Source organism: Conger conger, chromosome 2 (assembly GCF_963514075.1).
Source record: "Conger conger chromosome 2, fConCon1.1, whole genome shotgun sequence".
Lineage (NCBI taxonomy): Eukaryota > Metazoa > Chordata > Actinopteri > Anguilliformes > Congridae > Conger > Conger conger.
The window spans coordinates 43401751-43426986 of NC_083761.1; the positions used below are offsets into that span (position 1 = coordinate 43401751).

At 40.0% G+C, this 25236-nt stretch overlaps 2 protein-coding genes across 5 annotated transcripts in view; one reads left to right on the forward strand and one right to left on the reverse strand.

Moving 5' to 3' along the window:
• Positions 1-24240, forward strand: part of aarsd1 (alanyl-tRNA synthetase domain containing 1) — a 29383-nt gene extending 5143 nt beyond the window's left edge. Inside the window, exons 1-12 of one of the 3 annotated variants that reach the window (XM_061231045.1) lie at positions 10059-10176; positions 11039-11167; positions 11620-11779; positions 12749-12806; positions 16688-16844; positions 17101-17217; positions 17921-18051; positions 18801-18867; positions 19398-19489; positions 21208-21262; positions 21572-21666; positions 23148-24240. In XM_061231045.1, coding sequence (XP_061087029.1) covers positions 10138-10176; positions 11039-11167; positions 11620-11779; positions 12749-12806; positions 16688-16844; positions 17101-17217; positions 17921-18051; positions 18801-18867; positions 19398-19489; positions 21208-21262; positions 21572-21666; positions 23148-23286 — 1239 coding nt within the window. In that variant the 5' untranslated portion in view covers positions 10059-10137 and the 3' untranslated portion in view covers positions 23287-24240. Of the gene's footprint in view, positions 1-12; positions 41-739; positions 865-10058; positions 10177-11038; positions 11168-11619; positions 11780-12748; positions 12807-16687; positions 16845-17100; positions 17218-17920; positions 18052-18800; positions 18868-19397; positions 19490-21207; positions 21263-21571; positions 21667-23147 lie in introns of those variants that run through there. The other 2 variants (XM_061231047.1, XM_061231046.1) reach the window with 2 other exon arrangements.
• Positions 2784-9813, reverse strand: LOC133121660 (gastrula zinc finger protein XlCGF26.1-like). Of its 2 annotated transcripts, XM_061231019.1 has the most exons (3): positions 9670-9813; positions 8946-9058; positions 2784-5767 (listed from the first exon to the last, which is right to left on the reverse strand). In XM_061231019.1, exon 3 carries the CDS (start codon positions 5667-5669, stop codon positions 3732-3734), a length of 1938 nt encoding a protein of 645 aa, XP_061087003.1. In that variant the 5' UTR covers positions 5670-5767; positions 8946-9058; positions 9670-9813; the 3' UTR covers positions 2784-3731. The 2 variants fall into 2 exon arrangements, with proteins under 2 accessions (XP_061087003.1, XP_061087002.1); XM_061231018.1 differs by lacking the exon at positions 8946-9058.
• Positions 24241-25236: the final 996 nt, after the last annotated feature.

Below are 25236 nucleotides of genomic sequence, written 5' to 3' on the forward strand. Positions count from 1 at the left end.
TTCTCTCCACAGGATGACTGAGGTACAAAACATGAAGAAGGTAATATCATAATACAGCGAATGTACTGGTATAAAGGCCCATCCACACCAAGAACTATAACTATAACAATAACTATAATGATGTTAGCATCCACCCTGCTGCACAGTCACGTTCTGTAGCCCATGTCATCTGCCAATTTGCACATGACGCCCTGTAAATTTTGCGGGGTTTTTACTGGCTGTCAGTGTTTTATCATTCATGTAGCTGGAAAGAATCACTCTGAAAGTGATCCCAACAATATCGTTTGTCACTATTGTTGTCGTTATAATTGTGGTGTGGACAATGATTTTTTAAATGGAATATTTATAGTTATCGTTATAGTTGTCATTCTTGGTGTGGATGGGCCTTAAATCATGTTAATGCTTACACTGTTTTGAAAGAATAGAATTTATTTTGATGTAAGTTGATGTAGCTACTGTGTGTACTAATGTAGTTAAATACCCTATGCTGTGCTCAACTGTTTCAGTTATGTTATGTAAGGCCTCTAATGCTATGGAGGCTTTATTATTATTATAGAAATAAGTCAAATTGTTCACTAATTTTGACAAAAGTAGGGAACCCAGAGATTTGGTGAAATAGTGTCATTAATATAATGGGGGTCATATTTCAGTTTATTCTATGTTCTTCAGAACAGAGTTCAGACAACATAATGGTTATTAATACTTTGCTGTGATTGTTCTGTTTCTATTTCTCCTTTAGGTTTATTCCATGTTTGATATCTTGAAACATGGATTCTACAAGGAATAGTTATGGAATAGTGGGAATAGGAATGTTTCACACCTTTCTCTGTATAATAATAAATAAAAAAAATCATTGTTTGTAAAGATTGAAATTGCCTGCTGAAATACTTGAATATAGTTGTTGGTTTTCTTTTTCATGTTATTTAATAAATCTAATGGAAAACAGCATTTTTTTCGTCTGGATGAATGAATGGATGGATGCAGAAGCTCGCATTTTAGTTTCTAAAAAGGTTGTGTTGTGACAGTGGATTCCAGGACACACAGCTTTTCACAACTTGTCAAGTCAATAAAGTGGATTGTTGAGGATTCAAATGGTTCTCTCAAATAGCCTGAAACATTCTTATGAAGGATGGTGTACAAACATTTGTATGGTGTGTTGATTTTCCTTGTGATCTGTTTAAACTTCAGGGACCTGTTCCACAAATTGGAATTACTGACTGCACAAAGTAAAAGGTCTTTTTACTTTAGTTGATGTTCCAGAATTGGACAGTTAAACGATACACAACCTACTGCAATATTTGTTTTGTTATGAATGCTCAGAAACCTGAAGGATGCAGCCACCATGTCAAAAAAATGTTTTAACCTTTTAAGACATGGCTCATACATATGATACCATACACTGTCAGGCAGTCAGTATATCCACAGTGAGGCTTAACTCTCTTAGCAGCAGTAATTTGTTTTGCGTTTCTCTTTAAGCTTTAAATGATGTAATGTATGCAGTTTGCAGAGTGCATAATTCATTTAGTTAATCTCTATCTAAAGGAAATACAGTGCAGTCCATAAGTATTTGGACAGTGGTAAGATTTCTGTTCTGTGGGCTCTCTACTCCTGCACATTGGATTTGAAATGAAATATTGAATATGAGGTTGAAGTGAAGTGCAAAGTGTCGTCTTTAATTTGAGTGTATTTACATTCATAATTGGTGATCCGTGTAGGAATTGTATACACCCTCCCCCATTCTCAGGGACCAACACTAATTGGACAGTTGGCTTCTCAGCTGTTTCTCATGTAGTCAGGTGTACTCAATCACCTTCATTGATAATGTAACTGTTGATAACAGCAGCAGAATGAATTCTGAAGTGTACAGAAGCATCTTATCTGCTCAAGTTCACTCAAATGCTTCCAAACATACACCAGTGTTCTCTTTCTTCTTAACGATGTTCCTAACAGTTTGCTCCAGTAAGCCTATTGTTTGGCCGATGCCTCTTTTTTTAATGAAAAAATTAAGTTTTTTTATGTCTACGACTTTTTTCTTCTTATTTCTCAGCCTTATAAAGGCTTTCATTGCCTCAACTCTGGTCCTCATGTTGATGAATGCGATAAGACTTCAAAAGCCTAGAATCGACTAGATCAGTGGTTCCCAAACTCGTTCCTGGAGTGTGTGCTGGTTACTGTTCCAACCCCAGTTGCCATCAAATAATTGCCATTGTGATTGGAACAACAACCAGCATACGCAGGGGTACTCCAGGGCCGAGTTTGGGAACCAGTGGACTAGATACTGAAAGATTTCTTATATCTGCACTCAGAAAGCCACTGAATACACCGGACTAATCAGAAACAGCGGAGAACCCAACTGTGCCTTTTTTGCTTTTGTCGACTAAAATTGATACTTTATAATTATGGACACTCTATAACAATGGATATAATTCCTACATGGATTGCCCAATATGGACGTAAACCGGCCCACATTAAAGGTTACAGCATTTGCCCTGATATTCATTGTTATATTAATATGTAAAATATGGAAGGCAAAACGGTTATTAAAACAATGCAAACCCCATTTGAGTCATATATGTCTTGCACAATTAGTGTTATGAGTTCTGTGCAACAGTAATTACAAATTGGGGTAGAAAAAGGGGAAAACAATGACACTCAAGGAGATAAGCGTTTATACAGAACTTTCCAAGGCATTAAAGTCTTGGTATGTGCCTTTACATTGGTGGTAAAAGAACTGAAAAAACTACAGGTACAGGTACTAACATCCAGATGATCAGACTGTCAAGTTCAGAATACAAATGTTTATTTCTACAGTAAGTCCAAACAATTTCACATTTTTTTCATTACAACAAAATACATTGGTGTCAATTTCATCAAAATACCAGTGTTCGGACTACAACAGAAATTGCTTTTTTAAATAACAAACACAAACACTCGTTATAAAAGCAAAACAGGGTCCCAGATGCATAGTCATTTTGCTGTTTTTCAAACGCTTATCAAAAATATAATAAACAAAGAATACCACAGGGGGGAATTATATAGTTTGCTACTATTCAATACTAATAGCTTGCTACAAAACTAGAATTCATTACAAGTGCAAATCAAGAACTGAAAAACTTTGTGTGTAGCCAAAACACAAAGTATGCTTTCATAAAATACATAAAAAGCCTTATTCAGGCTTTCCAAATGTAACTTTCTTCTGGTCATTCAAAATACATTTCAATTAAAAAGCCAAGTACTCTCAAAGGGTCTCTGGTGGTTTATTGCAGATAATTGGTTAAATTCCCACACTTAATACATTTGTAAGGCTTTTCACCAGTATGAATTCTCAGGTGGATATTAAAATGAGGAATTGTGAAAACCACTTCCCACACTGAACATATTTCTATGGGTTTTCAGCTGAATAAGTATGTTGGTGTGTTTTCAAATGAGGCCTCCCCACACAGGGGAAACTATGGCTATTCACCTGTATGATATCTCTGGTGTACATTTAAAGCAGATTTAGAAAGAAAACACTTCTCACACCGGGTGCACTTGTACAGCTTTCGCCTGCATGAATTCTAAGGTGAGTATTTATCAAAGATTTAGCACTAATACACTTCCCACATGGAATGCACTTGCAGGGTTTTCACCTTATGAATTCTCTGGTGGACATTAAAATTATTAATTGTGAAAAGCACTTCCCACACTGAGCTCACCTCTATGTGTTTTCATGTGAGTAAGTATTTTGGCAGCTATTTTTCACCTGCATGAATTCGCTTGTGCTGATATAATGGACGTCTTTGGGAAAAACACTTTCCGCACTGTGTACACTTGTAGGGCTTTTCACCTGTATGAGATCGCTGGTGCACATTTAAAGCAGATTTTGAAAGATAACACTTCTCACACTGTGTACACTTGTGTGGCTTTTCACCTGTATGGATCCCAAGGTGAGCATTCATCAAAGATTTTGCACTAAAACACTTCCCACACTCAGTACACTTGTAGGGTTTTTCGCCTGTATGAATCCTCTTGTGCTGATTTAACGGACCACTTTGGGAAAAACACTTCCCACAGACTGTACACTTGTAGGGCTTTTCGCCTGTATGTATTCTCAGGTGTGCTTCCAATTCAGATTTTCTACAAAAACACTTCTCGCACTGTGTACACATGTAGGGCTTTTCACCTGTATGAATTCTCAGGTGTGAATCCAATTCAGATTTTCGACTAAAACCCTTCCCACACTGCGTACACTTGCAGGGCATTTCACCTGTATGAATTCTCAGGTGTACACTCAAATCAGTTTTTCTCCTAAACCACTTCCCACACTGTGTACACCTGTACGGCTTTTCACCTGTATGAATTCTCAGGTGTGAATCCAATTCAGATTTTCCCTTAAAGCTCTTCCCGCACGGAGAACACATGTAGGGTTTTTTACCTGTATGAATCATTTTGTGTCGATTTAATGGACCGCTTTGAGAAAAACACTTACCACACTGTGTACACTTGTAGGGCTTTTCACCGGTATGAACTCTCAGGTGGTCATTCAAGTCAGACTTTCTACAAAACCTCTTCTCACACTGTGTACACTTATAGGGCTTTTCACCTGTATGAATTCTCAGGTGTGCATCCAATTCAGATTTTCTACGAAAACACTTCACACACTGTGTACACTTGTAGGGCTTTACATCTCTATGAACTGTCAGGTGTGCATCCAAATTAGATTTGCTCCTCACGCACTTCCCACAATGAGTGCACTTGTAGGGTTTTTCACCTGTATGAATCAGCTTGTGCTGACGTAATGTACTTCTTTGGGAAAAACACTTCCCACAATGTGTACACTTGTAGGGCTTTTCACCTGAATGAATTCTCAGGTGTTTTTCCGATTCAGCTTTTGTGACAAAACACATCTCACACTGTGTACACTTGTACAACTTTTCACCCGTGTGAGTTTTCATGTGTATTTTTAATGAAAATTTTGTTGTAAAACCCTTCTCACACTGTGGACATTTGAAGCCTTTATCACGTGTATGAACCATCTGGTGGTGATATAATAGACTTCTATGGTAAAAACACTTTTCACACTGTGTACACTTGTATGGCTTTTCACCTGTATGAATTTTCTTGTGAACATTTAAATTAGAATTTGTGGAAAAGCACTTTCTACACAGAGGGCATTCATAGGACTTTTCACTTGTATGAATTCTCATGTGGATATTTAATTTAGATCTTTTGGAAAAGCACTTACCACAAAGAATACATGAATTTGTCTCTCTTGCCGATTGCCATGATTCAGTCTGGATGTTGTGATTAACACCAACTCCATTCATCACAGTATTCTTAAGATCATTCACTAAACGTTCATTGAATTCACACTTAATTTTACCAGACTTGGTATTAAAATCCATGAAGTCCTGCAAGTCATTGATTTGTTCCATTTTAAGGTAGTCTCCATAATCGGTCTCCATTTTGATTTGGTCAGAATGCAGATGGCATTCAAATCCCAGGTCTATATTGTCTATTCTCTCAGTCTTAATAAGATCACCAGTTTTGTTGGAACCCAGATCAATTTCTCTTTTTATCTGTGACGTGTGTGTATGGTGCACATCTCTGACCCAGCTGTGTGCTGCAGCACTCTCGGGCTGCAGTGTGTGGAGTCCTGGTGCAGCGCACTCCGTCTCTGACTCTGCCATGTCGATAGACTCCAGTCTATCAGAGTTCCTCTTCTTTCCCTCTGACCCTTTGCTGGGCAGTGAGCTCTGCTTGTCAAAGGTGTGCAGAAGTGCAGCTCCTGGGGGGGAACAGAGGAAGGGATTTAGCCTAAATCGATCAGGTCCTACAGCAGCAGCTGGCACTGTGCTGTTCTGCACTGACCACCAAAAGTTTACATCAGCTGAAAATTTGTTTCCTCTTTTTAATGTTTTCTTTTTGCAGAATGGAAGAAAGTCCTTTCGAAGGGCAGCTGAGATTTGCATTTGAGATCGTTTCATCTGAGAAATGAGAAAATAAACTCCTGCCACATAAAATAGAAGAAACCAGTAAAACAACAGGCCTTGTATACCTGAAGATTTCTCAACCCCGCCTCCACGTTGCAGATGACAATGTGCTCTGATGGCAAAGAGCTGAAAGACCAGTCTGATATGATTTGTAATACACCAGCTTTGGTAGTCGCTTTCCTCACAGACCTTTTAGCAGGATATTTAACTGACGTTACTTGTGTTTGTATTTAATTAGCTAACTTTAGCTAAACGTTAGCTAGGTGAGACGCTAACCACTGATGCTAAAGCTAACTTTGTGTCTAATTTAAGTGTGCACCTGGAGTCCCACAAACTGCAGTGGATATTGATATTGGTTATTCTTCATGGAAGCACAATGAGTTGCACATCACTGCACATTTATTTTTCACTGTGTAGGTAGCCTACCACTACAACGTGTCCAACAATCCTATCCAGGAGTTATTTGTGTTGGAAATATACACTCAATTAGCACTTTATTAGGTATTTATTACACTAGGTTTTAGACTTCTACTGCTGTAGCCTATCCACTTAGCATTATGACGCACTGTGTGTACAGAGATGCTCTTCTGCATACCACTGTTGTAATGTGTGGTTATTTGGTCACCTTCCTACCTGTCAGCTTTGACCAGTCTGGCCCTTCTCCTCTGACGTCTCATTAACAAGGCGTTTCTGTCTGCAGAACTGCTGCTCTTTTATTTTAGTTTTTTGCACCATTCTTTGCAAACTCTAGAGACTAGTGCGTGAAAATCTGAAAATCCAAGGAGATCAGCAGTTTCTGAGATACTCAAACCACCCTGCCACCAACAATAATTCCATGGTCAAAGTCACTTAGATCACATTTTTTCCCCATTCTGATGGTTGATGTGAACATTAACTGAAGCTCCTGACCCGTATCTACATGACTGTATGCATTGCACTGCCACACAATTGGCTGGTTAGATAATCGCATGAATAAGTAGGTATAATAAAGTAAAAATGTTCCTAATAAAGTGCTCGATGAGCGTATATTAGTAGGTTGAAACATTGCATATTTTAGAAAAAATGATTTTTCCGGTCAATAGTAAATAGAAATGAAGCAGATAAAAAGTTTAAAGGTTAAGTGTTAAAAAAAGATTATTAGGGCCAGTCAGCAGGGTACCAAAGTTGTAAAGATGGTCTTGCAAAGTGGTACAGTGACTGCTTAATGACTCCATAGAGCCTGAGACAACAACTGCATGGTTTTAGTGCCTTGGCATGTGCTACTTGGTTCCTGGTTCTTAATTCCTTTGATGTTTGGGTTTATAGCGGAGGGAGTCCCATTGAGCCACAATCCAGATTCCAGATATTTATTTTATTCTACAGGTTAATCACTAAAGTAGCATTATGATGTTGGTATGTTTTGCCTCTTGTCATATTGTCGTGTCTAGGAAACGACAGAGTCCAAATCTTCAATTTGTCGAAAAACATCTTCGCGAGGGAAAAGACGACACCAGGCAGCAAGATCTTCAGGAAAATCAGACTTTATTAGCACACGTGCATAAAGCCGGATCAGCTCTCCAGAACTGAACCCCGACTGGCATTTGTCCACCCATTTTATACACAGTTACTCCACCTACAACTCCTCCTCAAACCTCATTCTGGCAAATCACCCACACTTTTCTTATCGTAACTCCTCCCAACGCTCCTCCCACAACGTCATTGTGGCAAATTGCCAACGGTCCTTATGCTCTGCCAACTCTGTACAAAGTTCAGGGCATTCTGCCAACTACGTGTCCTCACTTCACCCCACACCTGCTCTTGGCAAACTACCAGACCTCATAGTTCTGGTAGTTTGAGCCTGCTCACTAAGGCGGAGTCTGATTTTGACTTGTGATTGGTTATCATGCTTTTAGGAGGGAGATCTTTCGTTCTGTGAATTTTCCCCTACAATATCTGTGTTGTTATGTCATGAAGTATTGTATTTGACGTGTGTACAATTTGCCATTTTGTGTCCTTTATTGTAAATTTCACCATATTCATCTGTTGGCTGGATTGCCGCACAAAGCCACATTTTCATTGCTGCTACAACACCAAAATTTTGATCAATCGGTCTAATTTAATTAAACATCTGACAAACTGCTAGCAGGACAATTAGCCATGCCATTGGACCAAGGACTGAGCAGTATGATATTGTCATCAAAAGATTCATGATTTTAGTATCTTTCTAAGGAGACCAACATGAACATTCTAACATTCTTCAAGGTACACAAGCTCAGTTTTTTGTATACCTCTAAGGAAAGAGTTTCCTTCTGCTTCTAACAATAAAGGTTATACTTGTAGACAAATAATTGCAAAATACAGTCAGTTGCAACCTGCACCTTCAAGAAACATGTGTTCCATGTAACACAACGCGTTTGTTTCTGTTCAAAGCTGGAATTGCTTCTAAAAATCCAGATTTCAACTTTCAGGATTCAAGAACCATTATCTGTGTATCAAATTTGAGATTTTCAATCAATGATTTTAGTTAGATCCTCACTTCAAATCAAAAGGTCTTTGTTCCATTCAGCATGTGGAATGTTGAGCGGCGAGGTTGGGGGACAACCAGATAACACTCCACAAACATGGTTTAACAGAGCAGGGCATTTAAATACATGGGCATTTATGAGAGTTCACTAAAATAATAATATTAAAGTCTCTCAATAGGCAATATATAGAATAGTTATCCAACAATACTACTATTAAATATTAACTTGCTTGTGGACTCCCTTATCCAGTGCAATTAACACAGCTTTAACACACCGTAACACACCTTTTATATTTAGTTTTAGTTCTCCAAGTACATTTCCTTTTGAATGTACATTTTATAGAGAGTAATTTCTAAATAAATATCTTGATTCTTGGTGACAAAAGGCATGTTTAATTCATAGCACAGATTATAGACTCCGTGTCCAAGGAAACCTTGTCATATTTGATAAATAGCCTACTTAATCTCACCCAGATATCCTTGATGACCCGAACACAGCTAGCTTTGATGACGGCGAAGCCGAAAAGCTCGTCTCAATTTTCTTCACTCCCCCTTGTCCACTCCTTTTCTCCACAATCTTTCGCTGGAGTGAAAAAGTGGTAGTGGGAGTGGAGTAAAGGAGGGTGGAGTGAATGATGACCGTCCTTCTGTTTGCCTAGCGCAATGCCTTGTGGGATGCTCGGGCCAGAATAGTGTCCAGTGTTAGTACACTTTGATATTTCACCAAATGTAGTGTCATCCGGGTAGCTTTAGCATACTCTTTTATACAGTTATGGTTTTGGACGTTAATAATATTTTGACATCCTAAATAGTAAGATAGTATGCGATTTCGGACGCAGCCTGATACTTGGGAGTGTTCCCCCATTGGCATCACTGTTTCTATAGATACATAATGATTTCACAGCTGTTTTTAAAAAAAGATCTTCTGGGGGCTCTTACCAAATCTCTAACAATGGGTGGGATTTTCTGTCAATCTTATAACGGGTGAAGCCCTTCACCATAAAGAGGATGGGTGGGCAGTAGCCGAATATACATCGTGAACAACATAAAATAATAATATTAAGATAATAAGGCTGCAACACAGCTGCGCAGTCTTGTGCAAACCTTGGGTAAATGGAAAGTAGACATAACCTTTGCTGGTAAACATAACTAACAGAACTGGTAAATGCAATATTACGGAGAAAAACAACTTACCCTGATTCGACGATGACTCAATTGTTTCACCTCAATCGTTCGTGCAAAATGATATATCGTAATGTAATTCCTGTGCTGATCCCATACCTCTATGTCCCGTACGCGCTGTAAAGCCGAGTAAACCAAACAACACCAAAGTGTAACCAAGCGCGTTCTTCTTTGGTTTTTGTTAGCGGACCGTAAAGAAATTGTAAGGTGCATACACCGCCACCTACCGTGCTGGAGCGGATGTCTAGGGGATGACGTCACCACGCTGCTCTCCATAGACACATGTTATATGTCTATTGCTGCTCTGGATAGGTTTGGCCGGGTTAGAAAGTGATTGACAACTGATTCTAGACGGTGACTGGTCGGGTTGATATTAATTCAAGCCTTCTGATTGGTCGGACCCAAAAGCAAGTGACAGGAACTCCGCCCACGCCAAGTCTCAGGTCTGCAGACATACCCTACTCAAGCTTTATGTGAAATATGGCTTTTCAGTGTCAGAGAGATTGTTACATACAAGAGGTAAGTTTTGTTTTCAGTTAGAATTAAATCAATTAATTTGAATTATATTTCTAAAATATCAAATGAGGCTTCTCCACCCCAAAATGTTAGCTAATGGGTGCTATGGGCTTCTTTAGTAGCTAGTCAATAGCTAGCTAGCTACCATGGGCTACCTGGTCGTATTACGCTAACACGTTACGTTAGCTAACGTTAGTTAAGTCCGTTAAGTCAAGGGACAAGATTATAGGCCAGCACTACTCAACTCCACGTCCTACGGACCCCAGTGTCTGCAGGTATTTGCTCCTATCGTCTGCTACACCACTTGATTTAACGAATTATTTTAGGACGCAGGACGTGGAGTTGAGTAGCGCTGTTATTGGCTATTACGTTATGTTAATTTCTGGTATGGGTATCTAATAGCTAACTAACATATTTTGGATTCATGTAGCAACTTTATTAAAATAGTAACCAGTATCCCTTGCAAACGTTGGCGCTTTTTCCAGTTATCCCAATAATGTCAAGCATAACGTTATATTTTGTGTTAGTGTTAATGATTAGAGCTTGACAAGTGTTCACTTTTACAGTCACCTCAGTTCAGAATGTAAATTAAAGAAGTCAGAAATTCTTCACGGTAAGAAGTTTTAGGACGTTACATCTGAAGTGATCAGAGACGGCGTTATCTTTTGATTGACCCCAACCATATTCTCATAAGTAAAATAAAGATGGCTTGTTAGCCTATATAGTTACAGGTAAGTACATGAAGCCATTAGCTATGAATAGTCATAGGATAGAGACTAACTTTAATAGCTGCTATTTTTACTGTGATTCATTCTCAGTCCCAGCTCCCTGGCCATCTGTGGCCCACTCATGTTTATGATTTCAGTTTATCACTACAGTGGTGTCATGTTGTCCAGCTGAACTAAAACTTGAGAATGGCGGGAAGAAGGAGAAAGTGAAAGGCTTCAACGTCATCCTCACAGACACTGTTCTCTTCCCGGAGGGTGGAGGCCAGGTAAACTGGTTATGTTTTTACACCCTTAAAACCTTTACAACCTAACATGCTTGCTGAAAAAAATGAATCTATCAGTTTTTTGTTTTTTTTAATGATCAGGGTACTTTTTTCACTTCATTTATCTCCTCACAGTTCTAGAAGCCTGTGAGGAGCCACCTTCAAGCTCTTGGTTGATTCGATGTCAAACATTAACAATGTTGGAAAGAAAACTTGCACTAACACTAATACATAGTGTGTTTTGGGGGGTGAGGTTTTTGGAGAGATGTGTATGTCTCAAATTTCATGTTCTGCCACACAAAAGTTTTTTTTCTTGAAGCATACTGTTAATTTGTCTATTACAATGTGGTTACTATGTAAAGCAATTTACAGTATATTCAAATTTGTTGTGCCAATAACATTTTTTGAGTTGAGACGATGGTTGAAAGACATATGACCGTTTTTGGCTTTTGCAGCCAGATGACCGTGGGTGGATTGGCTCTGTGCCTGTCCTGCGTGTGACCAGGCAAGGCTCAGAGGCTGTGCACTTTGTTGAGTCAGCGCTGGAGGTGGGTTCAGAAGCACGGCTGAAAGTGGACTGGGAGCGCAGGTTTGACCACATGCAGCAGCACTCTGGTGAGGCTGAGAGGATTGTTGGCTGCACACCGTTATTTATGTTTTTATTTATATGGGAGATGTACTCACAGTGCTGAGAGCCATTTGTGCTGTTCTCTCATTACTGCACATTAGGGCATACATATGTGCCCTGTCTATAAATCTGATTGGCTCACTGTTCGGAAAGTACTTTGATGGAAAAGACTAGAATGGGAAAAACAGTTCTGTTTTTAGGCCAGTAGAGGGAAGTCTTGACTCATGAAGAGTAGGGGTTTGGGTATTTTCACTATGAGGGCTGAGGTCGATTCCAAATTGTATGCTTTCTACCTGATGTTCTCTTCCTGTTGTTTCCCAGGGGGAAATCCCCAAAATGCCCGGATGAAATATGTAGGCCACTCCAAGTGGGGTTCAGTTCTGAATTATGAAAGAGGAGGGAGAAATTATATTCCCCTTTTTCCTCCCTCCTATATACCAAGGGTATAAAATGCAAGCTTCCAACAAGAAGGGAAATTCCATAAGGTTCCTCAAAAAAGCAACCATATTTCAGATTTCATAGTTTTCTGACAGGCATGGTTCAGAGGAAAAAGTTGGTGTATGCGATTAGCCTAGGATGTAAATCCTATCTCAGTCCAAAGCTGATAATCATAGAGTAATTTGCTTGTGGATTTCTTGAATGATGCATATATCCATTGACAATTTTCAAATTAGCATGTTATTATTGCATTAACACAACCAAATTGGCTGAGCATAACTTTATTTTAAGTCAAAAATAGCAAATTAGCTAAATAGGCTAATTTCCATAGTTACCTTTCCCAGCTGTCGTTATCTCTTCTGATTTGTGGGGATTGTTCTGGTGCAGAATTATTGTCCCATGTTCACATGGTTGGGGCTAATGATTGGTGGAGGCAGTGAAACTCAGTGAGATTCTTGAAGGGGCTGTATAATTTTAGATACTAACAGTAATAATTTATGTTTTCCTTGTACTTTTAGGGCAACACTTAGTTACTGCCTTGGCAGACGCTATGTTTGGATACAAGACAACCTCATGGTAAGTGTGAGGATTTAAGAAATCATTATTGCTGCTGTTGTTTTTTTGTTTCTTTAGGGTCTCGATGCTATTTTAATTTATTTAATCTGTAGAATTCTGGCTTCAGACAGCCTTGGTTCCTAAACTACAACTTAGCTTAAATGATACAGTGTTTCTATGTGACCTCATGATAGGGTGTTTATTCGTGACCTTATGGTAGGGTGTTTCTATGTGAACTTATGGTAGGGTGTTTCTATGTGAACTTATGGTAGGGTGTTTCTATGTGAGTTTACGATAGGGTGTTTCTATGTGAGTTTACAATAGGGTGTTTCTATGTGAGATTATGGTAGGGTGTTTCTATGTGAGCTTACGATAGGGTGTTCCTATGTGAGTTTACGATAGGGTGTTTCTATGTTACCTTACGATGGGGTGTTTCTGTGTGACCTCATGATGGGGTGTTTCTATGTGACCTCATGATGGGGTGTTTCTATGTGACCTCATGATAGGGTGTTTCTATGTGACCTCATGATGGGGTGTTTCTATGTGACCTCATGATGGGGTGTTTCTATGTGACCTCATGATGGGGTGTTTCTATGTGACCTCATGATAGGGTGTTTCTATGTGACCTCATGATAGGGTGTTTCTATGTGACCTCATGATGGGGTGTTTCTATGTGACAATTTTATAAATTTAATATCATATTTTCACATGAAATAAGTATTTGATCCATAGAACAATGGGACTTAATACTTGGTGGAGAAACCTTTGTTGGCAAGCACAGAGGTCAGACGTTTGTTGTAGTTTTTCACCAAGTTTGCACAGCTCTTGGGAGGGATTTTGGTCCACTCCTCTTTGCAGATCCTCTCCAAATCCTTAAGGTTCCGAGGCTGTCACTTGGCAACTCGAAGCTTCAGCTCCCTCCACAGATTTTCGATGGGATTTAGGTCTGGAGACTGGCTAGGCCACTCCAGGACCTTAATATGCTTCTTTTTGAGCCACTCCTTTGTTGCCTTGGCCATATGTTTTGGGTCATTGTCATGTTGGAAGACCCATCCACGACCCATTTTCAGTGCTCTCACTGAGGGAAGGAGGTTGTCGCCCAAAATTTCCTGGTACATGGCCCCATTCATCCTCCACTCGATACGGTGAAGTCGTCCTGTCCACTTAGCTGAGAAACACCCCCAAAGCATAAGGTTTCCAACATGCTTCACAGTGGGGATGGTGTTCTTGGGGTTGTACTCAGCATTTCTCTTCCTCCAAACACGGCAAGTCGAGTTGATGCCAAATAGCTCTATTTTGGTCTCATCTGACCACATCCCCTTCTCCCAAGCCTCCTCTGGATCATCCAGGTGTTTTTTGGCAAACTTCAGACGGGCCTGTACATGTGCCTTCTTCAGCAGAGGAACCTTGCGCGTGCAGCAGGATTTTAATCCTTCACGGTGTAGTGTGTTACTGATGGTTCCCTTCGTGACTGTGGTCCCAACTGCCTTCAGGTCATTAACACGCTCCTCCTGTGTAGTATTGGGCTGATCCCTGACCTTTCTCATGATCATTGATATCCCACGAGGCGAGATCTTGCCTGGAGCTCCAGACCGAGGGAGATTGGCGGTGACTTTGTGTTTCTTCCATTTTCTAATAATTGCTCCAACAGTTGTTAACTTCTCATCAAGCTGCTTGCTTATTTTCTTGTAGCCCATCCCAGCCTTGTGCAGGTCTACAATTTTGTCCCTGATGTCCTTAGACAGCTCCTTTGTCTTGGCCTTGGTGGAAACGTTGGAATCTGATTGATTGTGTGGACTACATAACGATGTAAGGAGTTGACACAGGTGTTTTGGGTAATGAGTTGAGATTAGGAGTGCTTCTTAATGGAAAACTAACTGGTCTGTGGGAGCCAGAATTATTGCTGATTGGTAGGGGATCAAATACTTCAAAAATCCGATAATAAATGTATAAAATTCCTATGATGTTGTTATTGTGGATTATTTTGTGATATTCTGTCTCTCAATGTTAAAATGTACCTATGATTAAAATTCTGCACAGTTCCATTTTTTGTAAGTGGGCAAACCTACAAAATCAGCAAGGGATCAAATAATTATTGCTCCCACTGTATGTGACTGTATGTATCATAGGGTGTTCCTATGTGAGTTTACGATAGGGTGTTTCTATGTTACCTTACGATGGGGTGTTTCTGTGTGACCTCATGATGGGGTGTTTCTATGTGACCTCATGATGGGGTGTTTCTATGTGACCTCATGATAGGGTGTTTCTATGTGACCTCATGATGGGGTGTTTCTATGTGACCTCATGATGGGGTGTTTCTATGTGACCTCATGATGGGGTGTTTCTATGTGACCTCATGATAGGGTGTTTCTATGTGACCTCATGATAGGGTGTTTCTATGTGACAATTTTATAAATTTAATATCATATTTTCACATGAAATAAGTATTTGATCCATAGAACAATGGGACTTAATACTTGGTGGAGAAACCTTTGTTGGCAAGCACAGAGGTCAGACGTTTGTTGTAGTTTTTCACCAAGTTTGCACAGCTCTTGGGAGGGATTTTGGTCCACTCCTCTTTGCAGATCCTCTCCAAATCCTTAAGGTTCCGAGGCTGTCACTTGGCAACTCGAAGCTTCAGCTCCCTCCACAGATTTTCGATGGGATTTAGGTCTGGAGACTGGCTAGGCCACTCCAGGACCTTAATATGCTTCTTTTTGAGCCACTCCTTTGTTGCCTTGGCCATATGTTTTGGGTCATTGTCATGTTGGAAGACCCATCCACGACCCATTTTCAGTGCTCTCACTGAGGGAAGGAGGTTGTCGCCCAAAATTTCCTGGTACATGGCCCCATTCATCCTCCACTCGATACGGTGAAGTCGTCCTGTCCACTTAGCTGAGAAACACCCCCAAAGCATAAGGTTTCCAACATGCTTCACAGTGGGGATGGTGTTCTTGGGGTTGTACTCAGCATTTCTCTTCCTCCAAACACGGCAAGTCGAGTTGATGCCAAATAGCTCTATTTTGGTCTCATCTGACCACATCCCCTTCTCCCAAGCCTCCTCTGGATCATCCAGGTGTTTTTTGGCAAACTTCAGACGGGCCTGTACATGTGCCTTCTTCAGCAGAGGAACCTTGCGCGTGCAGCAGGATTTTAATCCTTCACGGTGTAGTGTGTTACTGATGGTTCCCTTCGTGACTGTGGTCCCAACTGCCTTCAGGTCATTAACACGCTCCTCCTGTGTAGTATTGGGCTGATCCCTGACCTTTCTCATGATCATTGATATCCCACGAGGCGAGATCTTGCCTGGAGCTCCAGACCGAGGGAGATTGGCGGTGACTTTGTGTTTCTTCCATTTTCTAATAATTGCTCCAACAGTTGTTAACTTCTCATCAAGCTGCTTGCTTATTTTCTTGTAGCCCATCCCAGCCTTGTGCAGGTCTACAATTTTGTCCCTGATGTCCTTAGACAGCTCCTTTGTCTTGGCCTTGGTGGAAACGTTGGAATCTGATTGATTGTGTGGACTACATAACGATGTAAGGAGTTGACACAGGTGTTTTGGGTAATGAGTTGAGATTAGGAGTGCTTCTTAATGGAAAACTAACTGGTCTGTGGGAGCCAGAATTATTGCTGATTGGTAGGGGATCAAATACTTCAAAAATCCGATAATAAATGTATAAAATTCCTATGATGTTGTTATTGTGGATTATTTTGTGATATTCTGTCTCTCAATGTTAAAATGTACCTATGATTAAAATTCTGCACAGTTCCATTTTTTGTAAGTGGGCAAACCTACAAAATCAGCAAGGGATCAAATAATTATTGCTCCCACTGTATGTGACTGTATGTATCATAGGGTGTTTCTATGTGACCGCATGCGTGTCTTTGTGTGCTGTTTGCAGGGAGTTGGGACGTCAGCGCAGCACCATTGAACTGGACACTCCTGCGGTGAAGCCTGGCGAGATGGAGGCCCTGGAGGAGGCGGTGAACCAGAAGATTCGTGATCACACCCCTGTCACCGTGCAGCTGCTCTCCCTGGATGATCCTGCTGTGGAAAAGGTGAAGTCTGCACGGGGGTGATCCTTTATGCTGTGCTCTAATATACAAAACTGTCATCGATGTGGATAGATAATTGAGCTCAGGTAATTGCTGGAAGCAGACACACACCAGGTCTTAAGGAAATAAGTTGCTCTCCACAGTTTTGGACACTATTGCAGTGATGTAGGACTTGGGCTCGACCATACACGCCAAACTCATCTCGACCATTCACGCCAAACTTATCTCTTTGGCACTTGGTGCCAACGTCCCTACGCAGGTGAGGAGCCGTGGCCTGCCAGACGATCATGCAGGTCCCATCCGAATCATCGACATTGAGGGCGTGGACGCCAACATGTGCTGCGGGACCCATGTTTCCAACCTCAGCCACCTACAGGTAGAGTCCTGCTCTAAGCAAAATGGTTGTTTTTGACTGCTGCTTCAGATTAGTTGAAGCGTAAGCTACATGTAGCATTTGAGATATGCAGAGTTGTGGACCTTGATTGATTTTGGTTTATTTCACGTATTATTAAAATAGCATCCTAGAGTTTAGATGAAAAGCATAAACATTGAAACCCTTATCGAAAATCATGGATTATTACCAATTTAATGTTTCATATTTAGGCAGTTTCTGTTCCTGTATCTCCTTGTATAGGTTTAAAATGTCTTTCTGTTCTTCCCCCAACCCTGTAACCCTTATAACAAACTCTGATTTACCACAGTTTGACGCACTAATCCGTCATAGCCTGTATATGTCCACAAAATATACATTTATAAAATTTATAAAATTTATACATACATGTATATATTTTTGTGCTGACAGTGCCTTTTATGGTATTTTTTGCACACATTAATCCATTAAGAATTCCTTTATTTAATTGTTTTCAGGCTTGGACTTTGCATGGTGCATGTTGTGGCTCTTGTAATTTAGTAAAAATAAATATTTTTATAGCCTTGCAAACATTGCTTGCTTTGGCAGAAATTCAGTGCTTTTCATGGCAAGATAACAACATACTGTATGCTCTTGACCAGAGCAAGTCTCAAGGCCACTAGTTTGATCATTCTCAAACACTAAAACTGATGTACTATTTTCATTTCAGGTTATAAAAATCCTTGGCACTGAAAAAGGAAAGAAGAACAAAACCAACCTGATTTTCCTTGTTGGCAACCGGGTACTGAAATATGCAGAGAAAGGCTACAGCACAGAGCGATCGTTGACATCTTTACTCAAGTAAGGCCTGTGTTAAACATATTGTAACACAAAAAACCTGAAACTGATTTATTCACTATATATATCCTCTTTTTATTTTATTTTCAAATTTGATTGGCTTTGGGATATTTCTGGAAATTCTCATCACTGCAAAACCCTAGAACGCCTGAAAGCACCTCTTGAGCGCACCTTTACAGAAATATCTTCGGAATCCGTGACAAATTAATGATCGACCTGTGGATCCACCTCTCCTCATCTGCCACATCTGTAATTCACATTGCTTCAAACTGACTCTTGAAAGGGCAAGAAAATTTGATTCCTCCGTTCTCACATCTGTTCCTTGCTTCCTTGCCTTGCGTTCTCTAATGAGCTGGGATTGAGGAAAGGTAAAAGTAGGCAATTGGAAGAAATAAAAGAAGAAAAAAAAAGACTTCCCTAAGGCTGCACTTGTGTATCCTTGCTGAATCATCCTCTGGAAGACTCCTTGCTCCTCGGTCCACTCTCCTCCAAGAAGCATTTAACGGATTGGAATGTCTTTAATGATGGCGTACTCAATGGATTTCTGGGCCACACAAGGAGATGAGGACAGATAAAATATGCGATTGAAATTAACCCATTTGTTTGATTTATGCTTTCTCTCATCCTTTGTATGATGGCACCATATCATGGCAATGGCTCACAAGCAGCATTGAATTTTGCTATATTTTCCATGCAAATTGAATATAAACTACTTGACTTGTTCTCATCATGTTGATTCTTGAATCCAATAGGACTGGAGCAGATGATCATGTTGAAGCTGTAGACAAGCTGCAGAAGTCTGTCAAGGTGCTGCAGAAGGTGGGTTGTCCTTAAAGGTGCATTGTCACACTTTTTTCAGTTGAGCTTATTTGGATGAAATGCTTAAATTAGGTGTGTAGGCATTTAAAAAACTACTGTCAGTCTAGCCTTTTCCGAATTATGGGGCAAAACATCCGATGTTTGGCTTGAATTTCCAGCCTGTGTTTCCCAGAAGCTAACGGGTGCTCAAACTCGTTGAGCGAGAGAGACGGGAGGCAGCCAAAGCTAATAGAGAGGATTAATTGGAAGAAGTATCCACAATTAACCTTTTGATACTGCTTGTTAGCTAGATATTTACTTACTCATTGATTATTTGCCCTCCTGGACCCCTTGGTTGTGGATACTTCTTCCAATTAATCCTTTTTGTACATTCCCACTGAACCTTCTTTGTTTTGAAATATCTTTTCAGGAAAATTTTTAATCAATTGGTGCTTCAATGTAGATCTGAAATTGTAATGTGAATTACTGTTGGTATTCTGTTATGGTCTTGTGTCATAATTGATAAAGCTGTCTGTGTTTTCTGTTGCCAGAACAATCTCAACCTTTTACGAGACATGGCTGTGCTAATTGCACAGAACTTCAAGAACAACCCCAGTAGGGGCAAATTTTTCTGCTTACACAGGTGAGGGCCTGATATCTTTATTCATTTGAGAAATGAGTGATGTCTGACTATTGTAATCCATATAAACTTTTTGATGATCTTAATAAGGGATAATTGTGTCTTTTGTTGTATTATCGTGAGGGCCAACCATTGAAAAGGACAAATTCTGAACTATAATATCTCACCCGTTTCAAAACCAATCTCAATACCACTTTGCAGGTCTACTACAATTGCAATGGGCTTGTCAACCAATGATTTTAGTACTGCTCCGTTGCGCCATAGAAAATTTGGATAAAACATTTGGACACAAAAATTTACATCCAAAGTATCCTGACAAGACCACTCATTTTGTGGGTAAATCAGAAATATGTGCTTTTTCAAATTTCACAACGGTATATGCGAAAAAGATGAAAGACCACCACCGCAATAGTCTTAGCAGATATATTGCAGAGGGGGACCGTATACCGGACTTTTACTTGGACTAACACACATTTGTGCTCCACTTTAATGTTCGAAAGAGGCCCATGCCAATTCTTTCGAAGGGGACGTCTATTACTGGTAATGGATGCAAAGGTGCTTTTGGAATGGCCGCAGGATGTACTTTTTGACACTTGGGGTACACCACCGATGGACGTCTCCCCTTATACCTGACCGATAAAGTCAGGCCATTGTACAGTTAAGTGATTTATCCTCCCCGAAATGACCTGCCATTGGATTGCTGTGAGCCGCCTGAAAAACATTTTTCAATGGCTTTTTGGCACTAAAAGCTGTGTGCTGTCTTCACCTGTACAGTCAGGTCCATTGAGTAAGTTATTGTAATTTTAACTGTCTACCACAGGATGATGGAGTTGGAAGTTGATAATGCTTATGAGCTCAAAGTGCAGGCTTTCAGCTTTAATTTACATCTAAATCGGCAATTAAAGCCCTTTTTATACATAGTCCCCCCCAGTTTTAGGGGCGACAAAATAATTTGACAAATTAACATAATAATAGATTACATTTTTTTATGCTTGGCTGCATATCCTTTGCATGCCAGTGCCTGATGTCCTATCAACATCATCAGAGTCTGGATATCTTATTTTCAGGTTGTCCTACAAGCGATAGTGAAACTTTGCATTTGAATGGATATCTATGGGAATTGGACTAGATTCAGCTGTAAATTATGTTGATAAACTATAAAATACATTTGTTGGCTAAAAGGCTCATCAAGGGTCCAAGGTATCAAATGAGACTCAAACCATCAAGCTTTTGGCAGATATGCAGCAGATATGGATGGATCACTTCGACGGTTGTTTCTCCTGAATAATGTTTCCATTGGGTTCAGTAGGACAATTATTCAGGAGAAATCCTTGAAGTGATCTGTCCATATCTACTCCATATCTGGTGGCATGAGGGTTTGAGGCTCATTTGATACCTTGGACCCTTGATGACTGATATTGTTCTACAAAATTAAGATGAAAGCCTAAAACAGCCAAAATGTTTCTTTTTTTACATAAACATCAATTTATGTGAAATTGATTGATTAAAGATCACATTTACACTTTTAGATCCATCAATTTGAGCTAAAATATCCACAAGCAAATACTTGTCTTCCCAGTCCAGATTGGGAGGATACTTATTTGCTTAGCTAAGCCCAAATGCACAGGACACATTTCAACTGTTTAAAAATCAGAATGTTATTGTACTGTCTTTTTGTATGATAGACCTTTTCACAAAAAATGTCTTTCTTTTTCTTGAAGGAAGGATGGTGACAATGAGTTTATGAACATTATAGCCAATGAAATAGGCACTGAGGTGAGTCTGTGTTACTCTCATCTTTTCCCATTATTTAGCATCTGACCTGGGTGAAGCACATATATATAGTATGTTTTTTTTTATTTTTTATAAATAAATACAGTATTTGCTATTTTGGACTTTGAGATCAGCTTTTTTTCAATTCAGGAATGTATGCTGAGATGTAAATTCCTTAACTCAGGAACCACACCTGTTGTCAGTTGTCTTTATTGTATTCCATGTGTCTTTTGTTTTGGCAGTTTATGTTTTAAAGTGCTGTAATGTCTTGAAGTATTTCTTGCTTGGTCTTGGTCCTGCTTCCGTCCTCAGGACACGGTGGTGTTCCTGACCGTTGGAGATGAGAAGGGGATGGGTCTGTTCCTGCTGACAGGGCCTGTGGTGATTGTGGAGGAGCTGGGACCCAGGTGTGTGACTTTATTGACATGTGGCTCATTGTGAACGCGGTTAAGAAAGTTCCTTCATTGCAAACCCCAGCCCAGGAATTAGGAGGATTCATTTTTACTGAGGTGATAACCAGAATTACCATACAATTAGGGCTGGGCTGATTAATGAATGCTTTGATTGCAAACAAAATTTTTTATCTCATTGGCCTTTTCAGTGTGAAAATGGGTTTTAAATGGGTTATTTTACTTCTTAATATGCTACATTAAGTTTGATACAGATGCAAAAGTGCACTGTCTGCATTGTGGATTTCTTGCTAATTTTAAGTAAGCTTTTCTCATGACAGTGCTTTTTTTTTTGTGTAGTGTAACTGGCCTGCAAGCATTTCATGGCTACCATTAGCAAGTTTAATGAAAATTGTTACGGATAAACGTTCATTGACTAATTTGACTGCTTGACTGGCAGAAGATGCCATTAAGCAGAGACTAGATTTAAAGTCAACAGCACTGGACGCATAGAAAAAAAAAAACACTTATCAACCCAGCTTGCATAAAGTTTATGCCCAATTACATAGCTGAGGACAGGGGGTCGTGAGCAGTCCTACAGTTAGCCTTGGATTCCAAAGAATGTTCACAAGCATATTTAAAAAAGCATTTTATGTTATCCGAATCTACCTGTTCAAGTAATGGAAAGAAATGAACTGGCTAATTCTTTTAATTGGTTGCCACCCTATGTACAATATTACTTTATTCATCAGTATCATTATGAATTGGAAGTGCATACAAACGCATTCACAGTTGCAACATAAGTTTTAACGTATACATGTTATAACATACACATTTAGTAGCAGTGTTTGCGTTGTTTGGCTCAAAACTGCAAATCAAAACAGCAAAACATTTTGAACCCGTTTCAAAACCAATCTCAATGCCATTTTGCAGGTCTACTACAATGGCAACGGGCTCACCAACTACTGATTTTGGCACTGCTAGATTTGCGCAATTTCTGTGTTATGGATACCCTTAAAAAATGACAAGACAAGACAACTCATTATGTCCGTAATTCAGAAGCATGCATGCTGTTTCCTCATTTCATGACTGTACATTTTATAAAACTTGAATTAGACCTCAAAATTTCGACCCATAGACTTAACATGCTAACTTGACTGTGGCTAATTGAACGTTCTAAATGGAGGGGGGGGGGGGTGTGGGGGGAAAAGTTATAACAATTATGTTAACATGAGTCCGTTATTGTCAGCAACGTTACTGCGTGCAGGTCGCTGCTAGATGACACGGACAGCCAGTGAATAATTGTCTATTATTCCAGTATATTTACAGTAGCACTACGGTGATAACATTTTAGCAGTGTGAATGTGAGGAGCCATTTGTGTTGAAATGGAGGTCTGAGTTCGTAGGATTGTGCAGTCATTTATCAGTGTTTGCTGTATTCGTTTCCTCTGAGAACCCTGCTCTCACGCCCGCCTGTTTCCCGTGTGCCCCGGCTGCAGGGTGGCGGAGTTGCTGGAGGGGAAAGGGGCGGGGAAAAAGGGCCGTTTCCAGGGGAAGGCCAATCGCATGGTCCGGCGCGGGGAGGCGGAGTCTCTACTGCAGGAGCACATCCGTCATCGCAGCGCAGAGGAGGAGTAAAGCCAGCTGGGAGTAACGTCTGCCCGGCCACCTCTCCCAGGACTGCTCTTGGTCGTTCGAGTGCACAGGTGCACTTGCCCACATGCACAAAACGGCCAGACTAGGGCAGGCCTGCAGAGGTTCGCTGTCATGTGTAGTGATCTTGAAATTAAATCTTGGGAGATCTTGTGATCAGTTTTTGGCGCTTAGATTAAAATTGTCTGTCCAGGGTGTTCATTGCTGCCCACTTCCCCCACCAAGTCATTGCTGGGGTTATCACAGGTGAGTCACAGGAGAAAACATGATTAAAATTGGCTTCTGATTGAAAAGGAAATGCAAACTCTACAGAAACGACTGCCCTTCTGGACAAGATCGGTTTAGTTTTTTTTGGAAAAGGCCGTTTTCTGAAAAATTCTACTGTCGATACATGTATAATACTTGAAAATCTATTTTAAGAAAGGAATCCTACGTGCAGATTTATTTTTATTTTTTCCTGTTGTGTAAGATCTAATTCACTTCCATTACTGTGCACCATGGCTCCTCAAACGCTGTACTGGCGTGTGTGTGATCTGTGTGTGTGTTTAATCTGACCCACGATTCTAACGAGCTGTTTTTTGAGCTGTGTTTCTGAAATGTACATCAAAGTTAAAGACGAATGTTGATTGAATACAGACCAAGATCTCTGTAATGAGCTGTATGAAGTGAGATGTAAATACAGCTCTCTGAAACTGAAGTCTTATTGGTAGTCTGGCATTTCATGAGATCTCCAGTTGGTGGAGGTGTTGTGTTCATGCTCCCAGAAGGCTACACTGAATAGGCTACACTGATCATGCTCCCTGAATAGGCTACACTGCATGATGCAAACCACTAATTAGCCTGCTGAGAAGCCAACCATCCAATTAATTTTGGTCCCCTAAAATGTAAAAATGTAAAACAAAAATGCCTTCAAATTAAAGATGACATTCTACACTTGAACCTAATTTTCATTGTTTAATTTCAAATCAAATGTCCAAATATTTATGGACTGCACTATTGATGCTTTTTTATATTACTAGGTAGGTGGCTAGCAGTTACGAATGTCAGACCAAATGCTTGTTTACATAAATCATCAATCTATAGAGCGTGACATACTTTTATACCATTAGCTAGCTTAATCATACTACAGTAGTGTGCAAAGATTTTGGCACCCCTGGTCAAAAAGCCTTTTACAATTAATATCTAAGTGAACCTGACCTCTAAATGGTATAACGTTAAACATGACACATGTCTTTATATCATATAGCAAGATTACATTATTAAAATTTTTTACAAAATAATAATAAAAGGAATAAGGCCCTATGCAAAAGTTTGGGAACCCTGTCAGTACTTTGTAACTCCTCCTCGGGCAACTATAACTGCTTGTAAACGTTTCCTGTAGCCTGCTAAGAGTCTTTCAATTAATGCTTTTGGAATTTTTTTCCCATTCTTCTGGCAGAACACCTCTAGCTCAGAAATATTCTTTGGCCTCCTTGCATGTATGGTATGTTTGAGATCTCTCCACAGATTTTCAATACTATTCAAGTATGGGGACTAGTGGCCATTCCAAAATCTTCATCCCTTTTTCCTGGAGGTACTTCATGGTTGATTTTGAGGTACGCTTTGGATCATTGTCTTGCTGGAATACCCAACCTCTTTTCAACTTAAAGTCTGGACGGGCCTTCTTGATTTCTTGATATTTGGTCAATCCATTCTTCTTTCCACTTGCACAATTTAGACCGCTTGTTAGTGATTGGTAATTGGCTGGTGAAAACCAGACTACCTTAGAAAGGAACTGATGGTGGAAGATGGAGTGACACACCTTATTTTAACCATATCTAACCAAACTCACGTACAGGCCCTTCACATCAAAGGTATTGGGGATTTATGTCCATAGTCAGATTTCATGAAACTGAAAACCTGTCAAAATACATTATAAGAATTCATGGTGAAACA